Here is a 20,609-nt window from a genome sequence, read left to right as displayed (position 1 = left end):
GTGACAGACGCTTTTATTTGAACACTCGGTGTAGTTTCCTGTGGCGCTGCTGATGTGACCGTGTGCTTTGTCCGAAAAGAAAAGAAATCGCTAAGAATAATAATGTCAAAAATAAAACATGAAAAACTAAACAGGGTGTGAAACGCTTGAAAAAATAGATGCGGACAAAGATTATCGCACTTACTGTTACAGCAGCTGAGCAGCATGTGTGTGTGCCCAGTAAATACTTTAAATAGTGTTAGCAGAGCAACAAACACCCAAACTACACAGGTGAGATTTCAGTGGCTACAAAATACAGTAATTGAATAAGTATATGTTTAATGAAATGTGTAGCTCTGTTGCATTTTAAATTGAATACACTTGGGAAGAAATATTGCCTTAAAAGATAGAACGCAGTCATAAAAAGCCCATGAAAATGTTGTAAAATATAATAATTGAAGATAAAAACCCAGTTAGAATAGAATAGAATAGAATTCAACTTTATTGTCATTGCACATGCACAGGAACAGAGCAACGAAATGCAGTTTGCATCCATCCAGAAGTGCTTTAGTGATATAGATATATTACAATATATATTAGCAATAGTATAGATATGTAAGTATATTACAGAAATGGGTCTATTCAATTCAATGAGTCTAGGACTGACTCATTGAATTTAACAACGGTTTCTCGAGCGAGGCAAGACAAAAAGAAACCATGAAAAATCCAAACATTGTCATTCTGGAGCATTTCCTCTCCGTAATTAGGCTGGCGAATGCTTTGAAGTGTTTCGTTGAGCCTCCCATTTAGCTTGCGGGTGGAGAGCATGACTGTGTGGGATTCTGCTAATGTGCTGGCGATTTTTGTTTGCCTTTAAAAACGAAAGGGAAAAAAAGCGTGCACGCAGCATGCACGGTCTCAGACGCTTACCAGGAGCGTGTGTGCTGTTTAGATTTCTTGGTAAATTTTAGATCAGCAAAGTGTTTTCTTATGCATGATCCGCTTTGTTGATCTGAGATTGTTTTTGATGGAAGCAGGTTTTAATGACGGTTGACAGAGACAGATAGGGAGATGGGGAAGAGAGGTGAGCTGCTCTCCTCCAGTAACTTTGTTTCCTCCCCGCTGTCTGTCCAGCAGTTGGCAGCAGGCGAGCATTCCTGAGGACTTGAATCAAGCTCCACATAGTTGATTTAATCATCCATTTGGAAAGGCAGAGGAGAAACTAGAGGAGAAAATTGTATTCCTAATATGGACAAGTGGATTCGTCTGTGTGGCCTGTGTTCATTTGTGTCCGTGTTTTTAAGTGTCTGTGCCCCCGGTGTTTCTATTTGAGCGCACAGAGGACAGCAGATAGGATCAGACAGAGCAGATAAACCACCTATGTTTATCCGCATGAAAGACTTTCACCTCAGATGACAGATTGAGTCAAAGACTTCACATACAACATTTAAGCAACTTATCTTCACGTTATCATCTGTGTAGTTTTATGGTCCCTTTATGTATTTGTAATTATATACAGTAGTGTTTGGAAGTCTTGAATCGCCCCTTGTTGGATTACTCTTCAATAACGTAGAGGTTCTTACTCAGGGGAGGCCAATCGTGACTGATTATGTTAAGTCGTGTGTTTTTCTATCCAGGTATGCAGCGTGTTTAGGATCATTGCTTGACAGATCAAAATCTGATGGTACTTTTCTGTCCTTTTGTAATTAATTCCAGCAACACCGCTGGCTGAAGTGCAGCCCAAAACCATGACAGAGCCACGGCTGCTTTTTAAATTTAGTTATTTTTGGCGTTTTCTTTAATAGAATGAACTAAAGAAATGTGAACAAATGTTTTTGTGTTTTTGTGACAGGCTGCAAGTAACAAAATGTCTAAAGTTGATTCTTTGTTTTCTATGATGTGAGGACACAACACTGGTGCATCCCTTGAGTTTAGGTTCCTTGTTTATGCGTGAATGATTCATAGGTCAGTGTTAAGTGTCTTAACAAGCAAAAACAAATATTCCTGTGAAGATCATCAGGTACAAGGACTGGGCTCAAAACAGCCAAGAAACCCTCAAGAACTATTGCTCAAGACCACTTTAAAAAATGTGTTTCCTTGGAAGTAAAATATAAAGAAAAGAGGTGTCACTCCAGACTTTTGGACAGCACTGGGTATAGGGCTACCTTGCTAAGCCCTTTCTTCAAGTGCATTTATAGTTATCATTTTTTTAAAGGATATCTCTGAATGGGTCTCTTCTGGTAAAGAGTTTATTCTTTTTTCTCTTGCAGCCGACTGGGAAAGGACCTCGCCTTCCTGAGGTGTACTGTGTCATCAGCAGGCTGGGCTGTTTTGACTTGTTCTCTACAGTGAGTTCAGTCTTGTCCTCTAGCCACACACACAGTAAATGCACACACACACACACACACACACACACACACACACACACACACACACACACACACACACACACACACACACACACACACAAAAAGCCAAATTTCTGCATGCGGTGCTGTAGCTGTGGTTAACCTGTCTCATAGCTAAAGGAAATGACTTTCAGCAGACCTTGTGCCGAACGCTTGTTTGTCAGTAAGGCTTGTTTCAGCTTCTTTTCCTTTTTTTGTAACCCTCTGATTTCCCAGAGTAATTGTTTCTCTTGCTTTTTTCTCACTGGTGCTAACGCAGAACAGAGCAGTCACTCTGTGTGACTCTTTCAGCCTTATCTGATTCCTTTATTATTTCAACCCAGACTGTTGAATGTTTTAAGGATATGGTGCATATATATATAGTTGCCCAATGAGACTGCAGTAACTGAGTAAAAGTAGAATAACTTCCCCATATTGATGAAGTATTCACACACTATCAGTATGGGTGTGTGCCTTTAATTTGTACTGGTGTTTACTTACTAGAGCCAAACTTTAACTAGTTTTGGATCCTGTGATATTTAAGCACCCTTAGCAGATGCCCAAAGAGAGCAAGAGAATGCCTGCGATGTTTCAAATGTAAATTAGATTTATTAAAAAAAAAGTTATCATGATAAAGAAGGAGGTCAGTGTTTGCTTTCAGAGGAAGCTGTATGTGTGTGAAGAGAGAGCAACAGGGTTGGTATCATATGACCTCCAAAATGAGCGATTCCCCAATCAACTTTCCAGACAGGAGGCAGCTTGGACCAAAACAGGCAGACAGGCACACTGGGTGGAATTTTCCTCACACAAAGGCATGGAAATAGATGCCTTTGCTATTTTTCAAAACAGAAAATGAGAGCTAGACAACCATGAGCGCTTAAAGCCACAACAGTATGTTTCCATTAATTGTCAACATCCTCTTTTCAGATCCTGGATGAGGTAGAGAGACGGAGAGGCATCTCAGCAGCTCTGGTCTATCCCTTCATGAGGAGTCTGATGGAGTCCCCCTTTCCCGCTCCAGGGAAGATTATCAAAGTAAAAACCTTCCTTCCCGGTGCAGGAAATGAGGTCAGAGCTACAGGCACAGGCACAACAAAACACAACTGCTTTTTGTTTACGACCGTTAGCTCAGTACACTTTGGCAAAGTGCACTCAGTAAATCAGACTCACGCTTTCTGTGATCACTCAGGTCATTGAGTTGAGGCGGCCCACCGATTCCCGACTGGAGCACGTGGACTTTGAAAGTCTGTTCAAGTGTCTCAGCGTGCGGCAGGTGATTCGCGTCTTTGCCTCGCTGCTGCTGGAGCGAAGAGTCATCTTCGTGGCTGATAAACTCAGGTAAGTGTTCGAGTTAAAGAATTGGTCTGCAAAGTTGACCTGTGCAACCATATGTGCATACTTTATATTTGCATATACAAAAAGTATCTCATTGGATGGGTAATTTCAGACATTTTGTTTCTTTCCCAGTAGAATTTGTTTCAAATTCTCCTGGAAATTTTTTAAAAACAACACCAAAATTTCAGATTTCAGCCTCAAGACTCAGACTTCATCCTTCATTTTCTATATAGATGCATCTCTCTAGTGTAGCGGTTAACACGTTTGCCTCACACACACAAACATGATCCCTGGTTTGAGACCAGACACAAAGTTCTGATGAAAAATGAGGGAGCTGCTGAAAGACGTTTTACTTATACTGTGATTATATTGGCAACTGAAATGGGAACACACTTGTGTTCTTTCAGTGTGGGCTATAACAGGCATTTTCCCTCTGTGCCTTTACAAAAGGCTGTATATAAAAGAAAGAGTGCCTTAAACAAACAGCCGTCTGGGTACATTGAAATCTGTGGGAAAAGACAAGTCAGCTCCTGTGCTTCGTGACCTCAGCAAAAAGTGTTCCTGAGTTTATGGTCTAGTTTCAAATCTTTTTTTTATACTTATTTTCCCAGTTGTGTTAGATTTATTAAAGTGGCTCAAGATGGACATGTGCATGGAGGGATAGTGGATATATTGGAAAAAGGATGGAGCTGCCAGCCAGAAGGGAAAGAGGAACAATACAGAGGAGGTTCATGGATGTAATGAAGGAGGACATGCAGATGGTTGGTGTGACAGAGAGGGATGCTAGGGACAAATCATCCACTGTGGCGACTCATAAAGGGGAGCAGCCGAAAGGAAAAAAGTTTGGCCTAAGAGGCCCTGACAGACTGGTTTGGTTTTCCTTGCCTCCTTGCCATCTCAAATCAAAAAGTAGTTTAAGGATAGTTGGAAAGAAGCTTGCGTTCCTGAGTGCAGCGCACAACAAGAGATCACTTACATCAGCCGCGTGACCACTCAGTAAGCTGTGAATCTATATTAAATTAAATTCTCAATTTGTTCCAATCTGTGCGATGACACATCACACTCACTCTGAAGAGGAACTTGCAGGATAAGTGCCGTTTAGTGTCCAATCTGTTGTATCTAGAAAATTTCAGGGCTGCCTTAGTCTCATGCGGCCTATTGGAATCCCTCTTCTAAACACAGAGACGTGTAATAGCAGGGTTATGCTGTGGATTTGCCAACTGAAGCCTGACAGATGCACGTGTAACAGTTTCACTCTGATGTCTGATGTTTGGTAAGTATAAGAAAAAGTCAAGCAGGAGTGGAGTTTTGATATCAGAGGTGTAACGGGTCGCTTTCAAAGGAGAGGTAAAATGTGAAGTCTCCAAGGACTCAGTGTCCTCTTCTTACACAAAAGAGAGGGGTACTTTAAGAGCATTGGAGTCAAGGGTGGAGTGGGAGGAGATTTGAGTGGAGAAGTAATCTCTTCATGTATCAGAGCCCAGTTTAAACAAACATCAGTGGGGGCAGTGACTGCGAGGGGAAGGAATGCACTTCCTGTGTGTGCAACTCTGCCCTCTGTGATCTGTGGCTCAACTGTCACCATTTGACTTACGATGTCACGTTCACTCCCTACGTACAAGTGACCTCGCGCTCTGCGTCCCCGGAGAAAATTTGTCTGAGCTGCTCGTTAGCGGAGCTGATAGCATCGAGGAGTCATAGGGTGGGAATCACAAAGTGACTCGAGATAGAGTATTATTATGATATGTTAGCAAATAGCAGTCAATGTTGATAGATCTTTGTAATATCTAGCTCAAGTGATAAACAAAGCATACTGATGGTTTCCAGAGAATAGAGTCTTATACCTTCTGGTGATCCTCAGACATTTCCAAACATCAAGTTTACATTTATAATTTTTGACAACTCTTAGATGGATTGTCATGAACTTTTGTGAAGCTGCTCTTGTCCCCTCAGGGTTATTTGAACTTTGGTGACCAGGTGTCTTTTTATTTACCACCATCTAAAGGTTAAATTTCCAGATTTCTTCTTGTTTTTCTTTTTGCACGTTTCTCACACTTACATGTTTCAGTTCATTAGACAAAGTTTAATATCAGTCAGCAATAACCAGATAAATACAAAATGCAGTTTTTAAATGATGATTGAATTTATTAATGGAAAAAAGCTATCCAAAACTACCTGGCCCTATATGTAAACGTAATTACCCTACTAACTGGTTGCGCCACCTTTGGCAGCAAGAACTGCAGTCAAGCAATTGCAATAGCTGGCAATGAGTTTTACACACTGCTGTGGAGAAATTTTGGCCCACTCTTTTTTTGCACAATTGTTGTAATTCAGCCACATTGGAGGGATTTTGAGCATGAACGGCTTGTTTAAGGTCATACCGAAACATGTAAATCCTAATAAATTCCGGGTTTTGGAGTGACCACTCCAAAACCTTTGTTGGTTTTGTTTTGAGTTTTTTTGGACCCTTTCAGAGGTGAACTTGCTGGTGTGTTTTAGATTATTGTTCTGCATAAACTGAGTGTGCTTGATCTTCAAAATACAAACTGATGGCCGGACATTCTGCTTCAGGATTTTCTGGTAGAGCGCAGAATTCATGGTTCCATTAATAATGGAAAGTCGTCCAGGTCCTGAAGCAGGAAAGCGACTCCATCAAACTACCACCACCATGTTTGACTGTTGGTATGATCATCTTTTTATCAAGTGCTGTTGGTTTTACAGCAGATGTAATGCAACTCAAGATCATCGAGGATGATCCAGAGGATTTTTTTTGAGACAAGTCTTTTTGTTCTTTTCGGTCAGCAGTGGTTTTCACCTGGGAACTCTCTCATAGATGCCATTTTTGTCCAGTCTCTTTCTTATTGTTGAATCATGAACTCTGACCTTAACTGAAGCAAGTGAGGCCTGCAGTTCTTTAGATGTTCCTCTGGTTCTTTTGTGACCTCCAGGATGACTCGTCAATGCGTTCTTGGACTAACTTCAGTAAGACAGCCACTCCTGGGAAGGTTCATCTCTGTTCCAAGTTTTCTCCATTTGTGGATAATGGCTCTCACTGTGATTCGTTGGAAATCCCTTTTGTCTGATTTATTGCTTTTTGAGATCTTTTAGCTGCCTAAAGGATCTCTCAGTTATCAAGCCTGGATAAGGCAAGTGAAATTTAACTCAAACAAGAATGCAAAAAACTAAGAAATCAGAAAGGGGGCAAAAACTTTTATGACACTGTACCTAATTATTAAAAGCTCCGAAATATAAACTGAAGTATAATACCCACTTCAGATTTATTCCCAAATTTAAATAACTGAGAAGCAGGAGGTCAGTTAAAATGTAAAGAAAGGAGACATAAAACTTACACAAAACAAAAATAACATACACAACGTTTAATAAGGCAGCGTTCTCGACAGATTCCTCTTAATGTTTGATCTGCTCAAACCAGTCCATGTTTAATGTCTATGGTTTTATGCATGTGTATATGCAGTGCTCCAGTCTTTTTATTTAATTTTAAAACATGATCTCTGTGCAGCTTTAATGACTCATGTGATAAAAGAGCTACACCCTCTCCGTCTCTGGCACATAATCCATAGCAGACCGTGATATATGTTTCTTTCCCCTCAAATGTATACCCAAGACACGAAGGAACCGAGAGGAAAAGCTATTTTAGGCAATAGCTGCGTTCAATCAAGTCTTGTAAAAATGAACCGAGAGCTTTGCTGCTATTTCCAGAAATTTTGCTCCTTCTACACAAAAGTCTGAAAAGACAAAGTCATTCACCCTCTGATGCCTGTAAAAACTAGTTGGATGTCTAATCACAGACACTCAGCATTAGCTGTGCTGCTCTGTAATTGCTTTACTCAAGTGACCTGCAGATGTTGAATGAATTTTGTCAGTCCTGCAGGCTTATGTAAACAGTCACTGTCAGCCCTCAGGGTAGAGCTGAGAACGGTTACAAAATTAAATGTCTGGATTTATTGTTAAACATAAGCAGAGAAATACTCCTGCTGTATATTAGATTACAGATATTAATAATATGGTAATATGATTCTGTGCAGCTGCGCATAAATATATTTAATTAAAATAACTAACAATGCATTTTTGTGCAAATGAAAAAATTACATTAAACCTGCAATTTTTTAATGGCCAGTTTTTAGATACACCAGGCACAAATTTCTCTCCATGCACTGATAATAAACATGAGGGCAAATTCCAAATCGTACTTGTATCATTTTAATTTGATTTGTCACTTTATACACTTATCAGTGTATGTCTGAAAGAGCTGCGTAAGAGTAATTGAGCGGGCAGCGAAGAAGAGAAAAGAATTTAATGAAATATGAGAAGTCTGGCTTTTAGAGAAAACAGTGAAAAGAGGAGGGAACTGTGAAGGGAAACAAAACAATAGCTGAAAGCCTTTCTCACAGCCATGGTGAATTAATCAAGCTCACTTTTCTGTGGTGCAGCAGGCTGTTTGTGTTTCTGCATAGAGCCGTTCCTGTGTCCTCTTACAGTGAAACTACACGATTGAAAAAAATATTAAAAAATCACGTATGAGGTGTCGTGTTTTTGGTTTTGCACTAAATTGCCTGAAAGTGAACTGCAGCCGTGGAGCTTGCCAACATGTTTTGCAGCTGCAGATCTGCAATAGTATGATCAATGTGGTGACTGTAGCGCTCAGACAGGTAGAATTATTGCTGTTGCTGTAGGCATTTTCAAATCAGCAGGTACTGCAGCGTGCTTGTTTCATTTAGTCCACGGTTGCTCTCAGACGCTTTCTCTGGCATGTTCTGCAGAGCTGGTACAAAGCCAAAACCACTTTTAGCAACTCATACGCTTTCCCATGTGGTATTCAACTCATCAACGCACTGTAAATATGTGAAATGTTTCAGTGGAGAAAGATGTGGCTATTACATGAGTCTGACCAGCTGATTTTTACATCAGTGAGCATATGTAACGGAAGACACCTGCACACTTACATTTGCTCTCCAGACAGCCTTGATTAAACTCGGATGTTATTGTGGTTTTAATAAGAACATGTATGGAGTTTTCCATCAGGGGGCCATTTCTCAGTGTAAAATAGTTTGTGCTGTTTGACTGAGACCGTGGCTGGAGACCCTTGTGCACAGGAAGTGAGGGAAAACCATTTGTGGGGCTAAAGGAGCAAGCAGAGAACATTCTGCTAAAAGGATAAAAATACACCACTGGGAGCTTTCCCTTGCTATACAGTTCTGCATGTACTCTGTTGCGACTTCGTGTGACTTCTAGGTGTTATTAGGGGCTTTGAAGGAGGCCTAACACTGAGGAGTGGTTTTGTGGATCAGCTGGCAAGTGACAGCTGTGGTTTGGTCTTCTACAGACCTGTCTGTGGAATTCATCTTGCCAAACCGTCCTAAGACTGGTTGATACAACACAGAGCTGCAAAGCATGTGATGATACAGCCTTGCCTCTCTTTTTCTTGAATACTGAAGTTTATCCTACTCTTCTTCTGGGCTTCACATACTAAGCCTCCCGATCCCATGTTTCCTGGAGTATCTGCCAATTCATCGTCACACACATTAAACCAGGCCCAGCAGACCCATGAGAGCTAATATGTGAGGATTAGCTCCCAAACCTCAACACACAACAGCTCTGAACAGACTTTATCTCTGTTGAACTCTCGGGATCTTTTTTTTCTCTTCTTTTCTTGAGAGTGGCATCATAAATTGAAACATAGATGTATTCCATCAAATTAAATGAGTCAAATTAATTTCTGTGGTGTAGTTTTTATTAGTAAAAAGGTATAGACCCTGTGCACAAGAAAATGCTAACTTCCTGGTTTGAGACCGGATGTGGGGTTGTACATTTCCGGTATTTTTTATTAATCCTTTATTTATCCAGGTAAAAAATCTCATTGAGATTAAAAATCTCATTTCCAAGAGAGACCTGGCATCATAGCAACAAAAGTCACATACCACATAGGTATATAACATTTAAAACAAATACAATATCCCATACAAACATGTGTAAAATATACAATAACAGATCAAATTAAGAGTACATTTAAAAACAATCAGCAAGTAGCTTTACTTTGCGGTCAATCGCTACTGCGAAGACATACTCCAAAATCATGTCCAAAACTCGAAAACGGAAAGATTGCGTTAAGTTACAAAGAGCAGAAGGTGGAAACACTCACCACTGTTGTGTCATAAAAAATCTAATGATCAATTTTGACGTTTAAAGAGTTTAGATCGATCAATTGTTTACATCACTCAACACAAGCAGAACTGCATTACAGAATCAGAAGACACATCGTCCACATTCAGAAGCACATCTCTGTATAGTGACAGTTCTTATGATTTAAACAGGCAAATGTTCAGCATTCAAACTACAGGTGAAGAATAGTCAAGCCAGATGTTTCCCATTATGTCGATATCAGGTAGTGAAGTACACACCTACACAGCATGTTAACAAACCGTGAAAAAAAGCAAAAAATGAAAAATTGCTGAACGATTGCTGGTAACGGTTTCTATACATTAGTATTTACGAAGGGTATGTTGTGACTTACCTTCAAAATTACAGCAGTACTGTATGTCCACGATGTCCACGAAACGTTTTGCACCGTCAAAAAATAAAATTGGCTACTTGATTTCACCTATCGCTGGTTATTTTTAGAACATAACACCCGCGATAAACGAGGGACCGGTATTTACAGATACTGAGAAATATAACATTTGAATCCCTTTTCTCTTTTGCTCTGAGGCGCGGGGGAAAAAATATCGACAAGTCGATGAACATCATTTACAGATATATTGGGTAAATGCCCAATCAGAATCAGAATCAGAATACTTTATTGATCCCTGGGGGAAATTATTTTTTGTTACAGTGCTCCATTTTAAACCAACATTAAGACAAGACAGACAATACACTAACTAAGAATAGTACAATATATACATATACAATATATACAATATATATATACAATATATACATATATATACATACATACATAAGTCACTCATAAATACATCTATAGAAATGTAAATCGCCGCTTGATTCATTCACTTGCTTAACTTGTTTTGGACAGTAAACAGGGTGCGAATAGGACACCGGAAACAAAGCTCCCCACAGGGGTTTCCGCACCGGAAGTAGCATGTGCTAACGTGCACGTAGTCTATTAAACTATGGAAATTCATGTATATTTACATATGTTTACGTCAGCAAGTTTATTGACACACACTTTGTTGCTTTGGGTGTCATTGAATGGCAAAAACCGATTTTTTTTGTCCTCTTGTATCTACGTTAGGGTAACTCATTTAATTTCTAACATGTTCTCAATAATGCTAAATGCTAACCTATGCCTTCTTACTTTGTACATAGGCTGCATATAAAAGCTGGACATGCCTACTGTGATGTCACCCACGTGCTTTTGGACTTTAATAAAGGGTGGAAGTTATCAGCAAAGCAAGCTAGCAAGCATGGTTAGGCCTCAGTCACACAGGCCTAGAGACTGGGTAACCACCATATGGTAACGATCAGTCACGACAGAAAAAACAAGTGTGTCACGGTAAAATAGACCCCCTTTTACACAGGCCTACAGAGTGGTCGGTTTGCCTAGCAACCAGTGAAGTGTGTATTCTGTCACTGGTTGGTGAGTGGTTTCTGAAGGTTTCTGGGAATCGCAGAGAGGGCCATGGTACTTTAGTGAAAAACCTCCTTGCAGTTACCTCGGTCACTAGCAGACTGCCCTTATTGCAGTTTGCATGGTAGATGCCAAATTGTCCGCAAACACTTGGAAACTATTTTCAAGCAAGAGTTAAACTGAATAGTGTTACGCAAAACAGAAACGGTTAGTGTCCTGAGGGTGGTCAAGGCAAATTGTTTGCAACCAAATCTACCACAAGGAGGTTTTTGGCACACCATGCTCTTTGTAACCAGTTTCACCTAGACTCAGCCAGCAGCCTCTAGCAGTCACTCACTGTCCGAGGCCTTAGAAAGCTACATCTATAAACTTTAGAGATGCAATGCTAAGACACGGGTACTTACTAGTTAGCGTTAACAGATAAATAAAATACTACAATTTTACTCCTCAAAACTGAAGCACTAAACTTCTTGAATGATCTGGAATGAACACATAGTAGTATTAGTCATGATATTTAATTCAAAATGGTCCAAAAGGCACCTGCAACACAAACACGGGCAAGAAGTCCAGTTCAGTGACTCAAATTTGTGAGCGAAGCCTAGCAGGAGTGCTAGAGCTATATCGTCAGAGTATGATTCAAATAGGCTGGACTGTTAACTTTAACAAAGTCCAAATGCAGTACAGTTGTTATGAAGGGGGAAACTATCCACAGAGACCAAAAATATTTTTGTACAAAGCTGTAAAATTGCTTAAGAATGCAGTTTAGTTGGAAATTTTACCACAAGCGTCTGTGACGACTTGTCTCAAGTGGACACTCCAAGAACTGCAGTTTTTTCCACCTCCGACTTGGATTATTTGTCAGTTACTTCATTTTGATTTGTAGGGTTAAATTTCCTAATTAGCACTAGAAAGTACAGAAAGTACATCTGAGACAGAAGTACTGCTAGTTTTATACTTCTGATGGTCACAAACCAAAGAATTTTAATTCATTCAGTGGTTTTGAAAAGATTTCCTCCTCTTCCTGATCTTCCTCCCCTCAACCCCAACCGGTCACAGCAGATGACTGAGGTTTTTTCCTGTTATAAGGGGGTTTTTCCTTCCCACTATTAACAAGTGGTTGCTCAAAGAGGGTTGTTTGTTTTCTCTCTATTACTGAAAGGTGTTACCTTGACATGACTTTCTGTGATTTGGTGCTACATAAATGAAATTGAATTCAGTGGAATTTCATATTTAGAATAAAGTGGCACTGACCGACTTTGTGGCAATGTTGATGTCATAGCTAAAAAAGCCATATAAAGGCCTATAATCTTATCTGGTACCACCAATTTTGAGTGGCTAAAATCCAGCTTCTGTACTTATCTACACTGTACCAAGGAAAAAATATGGGTTTACTGTTTAACTCAAACTGTTTTATTTTTTACATTCTACTATTCTTTACCAATCAATGTATATGGAGGCCAAAAAGCATTTTTTTCTTCTTATTTTATGACCTGCGTATGCCTGAAGCTTTGGTCTAGATCAAACGGGAATGTCCCACTCGTTCTCCAGAGTTGAGTGGCAACCTCTGGTAGTGCGGAGTGTTTTCGTTGCAAGTTCATTTTCTCCCAGGAGTATGCGGTCGGGGAATGAGTGTAATTGATCCTTTTTGGTATCAGTGGTGTGCAGGGCTGTGTGTAGCCTGTGGCGAAGGTTTTCGGAGATCTGTGCCCCATCACTCCCTGTTGGAACTCGTCAAACCCAGGAGACGGGATCTGTTAGGAATTATCAAGCCCACCTCAGGCAAATGGAAATCAGACTGGCCAAAGCAAAGCTGCAAGTGCTTCATGTTGTGAGTGAAATGTAAAAAAAAAAAGAAAGAAAGGTTGAATGCTGTGGTTATTGTAGCCTTTGGGTTTCTCTGATGTAATTTTATTTTACCCTGTCTAGAAAACATTTTAATCTTGTCAATTTGACTCATGGGAAGTTCAGAAAAAAAATCTCTGGCAGACATGTAGCTGGAATGGATATTGTGGAAAAAAAAGCTGTGGGAGTTTGTCAGTTTTCTCTGTATGTTGCTCAGTAAAGTTTCTCTGCGCTGAAACAGACATAGGTCACATAAAAGGGAGGAACTTTTGTTTGCTGTACTGCTGTTGATGAAATGTATATATCTCAGATAACGTGCGTCATATACCATGTTTGATCACTGGTCTCGGTCTTGAGCTATACTGATTTAGTGGTTTGTGTGTGTGTGTGTGTGTGTGTGTGTGTGTGTGTGTGTGTGTGTGTGTGTGTGAGAGAGAGAGAGAGAGAGAGAGAGAGAGAGAGAGAGAGAGATTGGACCCACAGTTTATTTTCACTCTCTTTGTGTACATGGACTGGACAGTATGTAGAAGACTGAGGGGCGTCTGGAGGGGGGGCGGGGTCAGCCACTGTCAACAAGCGACGGATCGTGAGAAAGACGTGCTGCTATTTGTGAGCTTCATGTTATACCACAGCTGTCGAAGTTAAACCGAGCTGCTGCGTTTTGTTATTGCGTCAACAAGACCCCAGCTTAACCATAGCAACATGTCAGAGTCACGCCACCCCTGCAGACAGAGTGGGGCAATCTCAAAATAATGCAGTTTGTGGGGTTACGGTTCCTCGTTGTGGTCTATAGTAAATGGTGTTAACTGTTGGCGTGAGAAGTGGAAGTGCAATAAATTAAGGCATTAATTTTTCCAGAAGCTGTGATAATAAGCTCTGATAACGTAAAAACTTTGGGGGGAAAGAAAAGAAAAACAAGTGTATTTGTGGAAGCTCAAGAACAGTCTGTTGGATCTGGCTGCACCTTAGAAGAGCTGCAGGAAGAACAAAGAGTCCGAATACTTAGCTGTACTGTTATGGCTCATTTAAAGGCAACAGTTTCAGGGAAAAGAGGATCAAATAGTCATTTAACTTGGAGAATTGGAGTGTAGTGATGGAAATACATCGGCTGTGCTCCAATAGTTTGGAATGTGGCCCCAGTTAGTGATTTAGTAGTAATGATTTTCCAAACATTGCATTTTAAAGAAGAATATAACGTTCAACTTAGCATGACCACAGCAGGTGGTGCTTTTTGAGTAAATGCTTGACTGCACAACCCTTTCAGCGTTTTATACTCCCTGTTTCAAGCTTGTCTGAATTAATCTGGTTAAACATGATTGATGTGTTTGCCTTCCTCTTTGTCTCCCATCATCAGCACCCTGTCCAGCTGCATGCATGCTGTGGTGGCGCTCCTCTACCCCTTCTCCTGGCAACACACCTTTATCCCGGTGCTGCCAGGGTCCATGCTGGATATCGTCTGCTGTCCCACTCCGTTCCTGGTGGGGCTGCTCTCCAGCTCGATGCCTAAACTCAAAGAGCTGCCTGTAGAAGAGGTGAGTACATTGTATTTAGACCATGAATTTTTCAATTTTCATGTTGATGTCAGCGATGTGTAAATGTTGCTGCGTAGAGTCCTGAATGTAAGGGATTTGGATGACATGTTTGGATGACATGTTAAAACAGTACAGATTCACAGTAATTCCATTATGACCTGGCAACTGTGGCTGTTTCTCTTTCTGTCTCCGTTTTTATTATACTAGGGAACGAGCCAGGTGACGTCCAAATGATGAATTTACCCAGCCGGAGTAAATTAGTTGATCAGTAAAAATAATGGTTACAGGTTTTAGACCAAGTCTTTCTACAAAACAGAATCTTGGTGAAGTGAAGTGTGGCAAGACTTTACTACACTGGTCTGTATCACACATGGCTCAATGTGGATGGACGGATGGCATCTGTGCTCTCCATCTGATTCTTTCTTTCGTATAAAATAAATATTTTGGCAGTAGAAGCCGCGTGAAATGAAATGGCCATTAGTTTGTTACAAAAGTGTTACTACACCCAGTTTTTCCCCAGCGTGGGCCACATTAATGTATCAAACTGAGACGCGACCATGTTAATCAGAGTTAAGACTGACCCAATAACGAGTTGTTCGCGATACCAGAAACCTGTTTCTGTCACTCTTCCAGTTTGTGATTCATTCATTGCGACATTTGTCCAAAGTACGTTTACATCTAACATTGTGCTGTAGCATGTAGCTTTGACCATTTTATGTGTACAGTGGACTTTAAAGTTAAATAATTCATCAAAGAGTTCTCATGTGTGCTAATCAAATAATGATATCCTCCTTTTCTCTTTTTTAGGCTTTAATGGTCGACCTGGGAACTGACCGCTTCATTAGACAGGTTGGTCTAATGGCATTTAAAAAGAAAACCATTAGCATTAGCATGAGCAGTGACCACTGTGCCCCAAGTGGTAATGTAAAGATAATGGCAAATTTCCTTTAACACCCTACATGTTGTTCAGTCGTTTGCTCAAAAACATTAATTGGCATTTCTTATTTCTGGAACAATATATTAATAAGTAAAAGCAGCTTTAATTGTGACTTAACTCAGAAAAATTTAATAATTATAATAAAAGTTCAAAACTCAGGATAGGAATGTAATGACTAGATGAAGTAATGAAGCACACAGAGGTGATCTGTCCCAAGAAAAAAGCCAATAATGCATAGGTGAACTACATCTGACAACAATGAGGGTGTGAAAAGAACAAAGGCAGGAAGTAAAAATATAGCCACATTAGGAAGAAAAAAAGCAACAAAATAACACAGGAAGTGACGGAAAGAGAGACATAGAACATACCTTCCTAGGCAAACAGGAAGACAGAGAGGAATGCAGAAAGCAGGACAACAGTAAAGAAATAGAGAAAAAAAACTAAGAGGGACCGCAGAGATCATTCCTGGGTATCCTGGTTTTCTGTGGCAACATGTAATTGTGGTGAAACATCTGTCACAGCAAAATGTCTCAATAATGTGCGTACACAGCAGTAACTAACTCAAGTTAGCAGATAAGAGCTATCATGAGTAAGGGACAAAAACAAACAAACCAAAAAAAACCCTGACTGTATCAGGTCGAGTAGGAAGATCGAAACATTTCTTATTCCAAAAATTAGACAGTCATGCTCGTAAAAGGTTGCAGAGCATCGTCTCCACGCCACTGTTGTTCATCTGTAGTAACTGCAGCACTTTCAACTGTCTGTAGATGGATGACGAGGCATCGCTGTTGCCGCGGAAACTTCAAGCAGCTCTCGAGCAAGCGCTGGAGCAGAGGAATGACATCATCACTCAGGACTCTGACAGCGAGTCAGACGAAGGTGAATAAGCGACTGAACATCTCTCGGTTTAACGCGGCAGATGTTCTTCTTGTTAATTAGGGCGACAGGGAGCGCGGTCTACAAGTCTGTGAAACTGGCTGGGAAATGACGTCTTCTGTTCTGCTGACAGTGAGTCATGAAAGGCTCATCTTTGAGATGAGCTAATGCTGTTTCTGGTGGTAGTAGTGTACATTTCAAGCTGACTGGAGCATAAGTGCAGTTGTTTCTAATGTGTCAATGTCTCTATGTGTAGCTCCCATGTGCCCTCGCAGTCAGGATTCCCGGTTTTCACCCAGGAGGCCAGGTTTTGACTCCTGGTGTGGAAATGAGGCTTTTATCAAGGAATCATGAATGGCTTACCTGTAATGGGCTGTCACAACATGCTTTACGGCACAGAAACAAAGAGAATTTTGACATAATAAGGCCAAATCATTTGTGTTTTTTTAAGGCTACTTCAGACAGTCTTATCTCTGCTTTCCAAATTCCCCTCCAAGACCAACAGCTAACACTCTGTGTGGTTATGTTACATGTGCCAAGTGCCACTCATAACCAGTTCTCACTAGTCCAGAAAGCCAATACACTTGTGCAACCCACAGTATAGCCTCATTGGACTGTAGGTGAAGGGGAAAATGAAACTACAACTACAACAATTAGCTTTCTTGTGCTAATATTAGTGGAAAGTAATAAAAAACAATAACAACACGAGTAATCAAGAAAAGAAATAAGTAAAAAATATTGACCTGTGGTAAACTAGCCTTGAATGACAGTTGTAGCTCTGGGTGCTCTGATGGGCAGGATTTCAGGTTTTTCCTGCAGTGTCATTGTGCTTCACTTGACATCTTCTGACATAGGATAAGCACAAAGCTGTCACATCATTATTGTTATGTCTCAATTTTGTCGTTAACATGACTGAGGTTTGGTCTTTATTCGACAACTTTACTTTGCAAGCACAGCAAAATTCTTGAACTTCAAGGTTTAACAAAAGCTGTGGGCTTATTTTATCGATTAACGCCTTCGTTTTTATCCCCCACAGAGTATAACTCGCTGAACAGCCTGGTGTCGGAGGCGTTCATCCGCTTCTTCCTGGAGACTATTGGACATTACTCCCTGTTTATCACTCAGAATGAGCGTGGGGAGCGCATTTTCCAAAGAGAGGCCTTCCGCAAATCAGTGGCATCGAAGAGCATCCGACGTTTCCTGGGAGTCTTCATGGAGTCTCAGATGTTTGCAGGGTTCATCCAAGACCGGGAGCTCAGAAAGACACGAGCTAAAGGTAGACTGCTGTTCTCTGAGTGTCAGCTGGGTCTATGAATGCTCTTTCTTCCTTAAAACATTTCATGAGAAAGCTGTTTGCTTTTCTTTGTGCATTTCCACCCCTGCATTCCTAGTGCTCTCTGTGCAGAAGAAAGCATTGCACTTACACTGACCTCTAGTGGCTGAAAGTTTTTCAACAGCATGCTTTCTCACTGAATCAAAGCAGCTCCCTGAAGTATTGATGTTTCATATTCTCGTTCTTTACCCTTCCTTTTCCTTTTTAAAAAAAAGAAAAATCTCTGCTGTTGTGTTGACAGGTCTGTTTGAGCAGCGGGTAGATCAATATTTGGAGGAGCTGCCAGACACAGAGCAGAGTGGAGTCAACAAGTTCCTCAGAGGCCTTGGTGAGTTCAGAAGCAGACATATTTTAGGAGCTGGAAAGTTATAAACAGAAATATCAAATATTTATTCTGCATATGCTAATGTCATCTGAACAGGCAGAGCTACACAGCAGCTTTTACCAAACCTCTGCACAGTTTCACTCTCACTTTATTTTTTATTGTAAATATCTCACATGACACGAGCTAGCTGTGATAGGCTTCACCAATAAGAACTTAAACATGGATGTTTGCCAGAAATCAGATTTTTTTTTATACCGAATATTCGTGGCTTCGTTTTACACGGCTTAATAGATTCATGTATTTTATTTCCAGGAAGTAAAATGAAGTTTCTCCACAAAAAGAACTGAGGAGACGACCTGATCTTTCAAGTCTCTGCGTCAAGACGACTCCCATTTTCATACTTTGTTTTGTTTTAAATGTTCTAAAAGCATGTACATATTATTTCACTGTAAGCTGTGATGCTCTTCAGCCTATGTTTATAGTATGAGATAGCAATAGCAGGACGGTACACAGCATGTGAGTCGTAGAGTAACCACTGATGTCTAGTCGTGCTTGTGAAGAGTGTTATCGGAGTTTGTGAGTGTATGTGACTTGAAATGGGTTGCAGGAGGGCGTAGATGTACAGATATGTTTTCCTTTTTGCATTATTTTACGACAGTGTTTTTCTCTGTTTGACCTAAAGCTTATTCAAAAACTGTACATGCAATACAATGAAGAAGATGGTTTGAACTCTTCCTGGAGATTTTTACAGTCTTTTATTAAAAGTGATCATTAAAATTGTTTCAGTGTCCAAGTGTAAGCATTGAACTTAAACTTTATTCTATTCTTTATTCTTTAACCTTATTAAACTGTATTCGTTCATTATCAAAACAAGGCCCAAAGCAGTACAGACTTCCCAGTCAGACATAGACATATATTTCACATTTTGCCTGATGATGAAAACTCACCTCCTTTTATCGCTGACATCTCAATGACAGCCTCTCCCAAAGCTGTGTATTAGGTTGGTAAGATCCCAAAAGGCGCAGTAGTCTAACACCGGCTACCACATGCTGCTGGTAACCTAATTACGTCTGTGCACATCACTCCGGTGGCTGTCGCTGCCACGCTGTTATTAGCTCTCCTAACTGAGCGGCTCGCTGTTGATTCCAGGTGCCGTGGTGCTTTTCTCCTGCCAGTGTCTTTATCGCAGTTAAGAGTGACATTTGATGTGAAGTGGTCGTGCAGAGACTTTCGGATAAAGAGCTGGCCATGAAAGAATTTTTTTGCTTGAACAAAAGTTGTGAAATCAAGTTATAATAACAGTGAACCTACAATTATGCTTTCAGAATGTAGTAAATACAACAACAACAACAACAATCTTTATTTATAGAGCACATTTAAAAGCCTTGGGCATACCAAAGTGCTTTACATAAAACAATAAAAGGTTCAAACATTGATAACGGATAAAAAAAATAAAAAATAACGAGTTATGTTCATAGATAAAAGCTACCAATAAGAATGACTACAGCACATGGGTAATAGCAAGATAAAAGCTGTACCACCATAATAAAAGACACCAATAGAAAGATAGGAGGGAATTAATACAAGAGGTCAATAGGTCACAGCAACCAAACAAACAAACAAACAAATACACACAAGTACTAGTATTTAATATTTTACTGTGGAATATTATCATTCATAGGTGTAATAACTGGGAGTTTTAAAATCCCCCAGTCCAGCTGACATTACAGCTTCTTACCACTTTAACTTCCTGTGACCTGAGATTGTATTTTGATTTCTTCTAGTTAACTTCTGTAAACTTCCTCTTTGAACAGGAAGTTTACGTAAAAAGAAAAAAGAAGTATCTCCTCATATGAGGATATTGGTTTTCTTTTACAGTGTAGCACAATAAAGTCAAAGCTGCTTAACACAGCATGCAACACTTAATAAACAGAATGAAACCCAAAATATGTCAGGAAGTTAAATGTTGCAGCTGAATCCAACTCTTAGGTTGGTGGCTCTGTTACTTAAACATCTTTTTATTTTTAAACAGATTTTTCCTAATATTCATCTGAAATATGTCTAGGAAAAAAGTAAAAGGTGCAATAATTTCCTTTAAAATTGATTGCAGCTACAGTGGCATAAAGACATACTCAAAAAAAGTATCAAATTTAAAAATCAAGTAAAAGTATAAGGTCCTAAAACCACCAACATACTGCTAAAATTATGGCTGTACTTTAACTTGCGGACACCAAGGATATGTGCTGCTACATTGCCCACATCAGCAGGGCAAATGGGGTAAACTGGCCAAGTGGCTGCAGTAAAACGGTCCTGCAGATTATAGTATCAATAATTCAAGACCAGGAAAGGATGAGTGTGTAGAGTGATGCCTTAAATTGGGAATATACCTGCTACTTCTTTAAGCTGTCTAAGAAAATGTTTTAATGTTCTATTTGTGACCATTATGAACGCCGGCTT

General features: G+C 40.1%; 1 protein-coding gene across 3 annotated transcripts in view; it reads left to right on the top strand.

Moving 5' to 3' along the window:
• Window positions 1-18,932, top strand: part of dennd2b (DENN domain containing 2B) — a 55,265-nt gene extending 36,333 nt beyond the window's left edge. For 2 of the 3 annotated variants that reach the window (XM_026167559.2, XM_026167549.2), the window contains exons 12-20: window positions 2,250-2,327; window positions 3,294-3,434; window positions 3,556-3,704; window positions 14,504-14,681; window positions 15,489-15,530; window positions 16,386-16,497; window positions 17,531-17,770; window positions 18,069-18,155; window positions 18,465-18,932. In XM_026167559.2, the coding sequence (XP_026023344.1) occupies window positions 2,250-2,327; window positions 3,294-3,434; window positions 3,556-3,704; window positions 14,504-14,681; window positions 15,489-15,530; window positions 16,386-16,497; window positions 17,531-17,770; window positions 18,069-18,155; window positions 18,465-18,499 (1,062 nt within the window). In that variant the 3' untranslated portion in view covers window positions 18,500-18,932. Of the gene's footprint in view, window positions 1-2,249; window positions 2,328-3,293; window positions 3,435-3,555; window positions 3,705-14,503; window positions 14,682-15,488; window positions 15,531-16,385; window positions 16,627-17,530; window positions 17,771-18,068; window positions 18,156-18,464 lie in introns of all 3 variants that reach the window. The other variant, XR_013905894.1, reaches the window with a different exon arrangement.
• Window positions 18,933-20,609: the final 1,677 nt, after the last annotated feature.

Source organism: Astatotilapia calliptera, chromosome 1, assembly GCF_964374335.1.
Source record: "Astatotilapia calliptera chromosome 1, fAstCal68.1, whole genome shotgun sequence".
NCBI classification, from domain to species: domain Eukaryota; kingdom Metazoa; phylum Chordata; class Actinopteri; order Cichliformes; family Cichlidae; genus Astatotilapia; species Astatotilapia calliptera.
The sequence above is the reverse complement of the archived record's forward strand: the minus strand, read 5'-3'. Positions and strand labels throughout refer to the sequence as shown.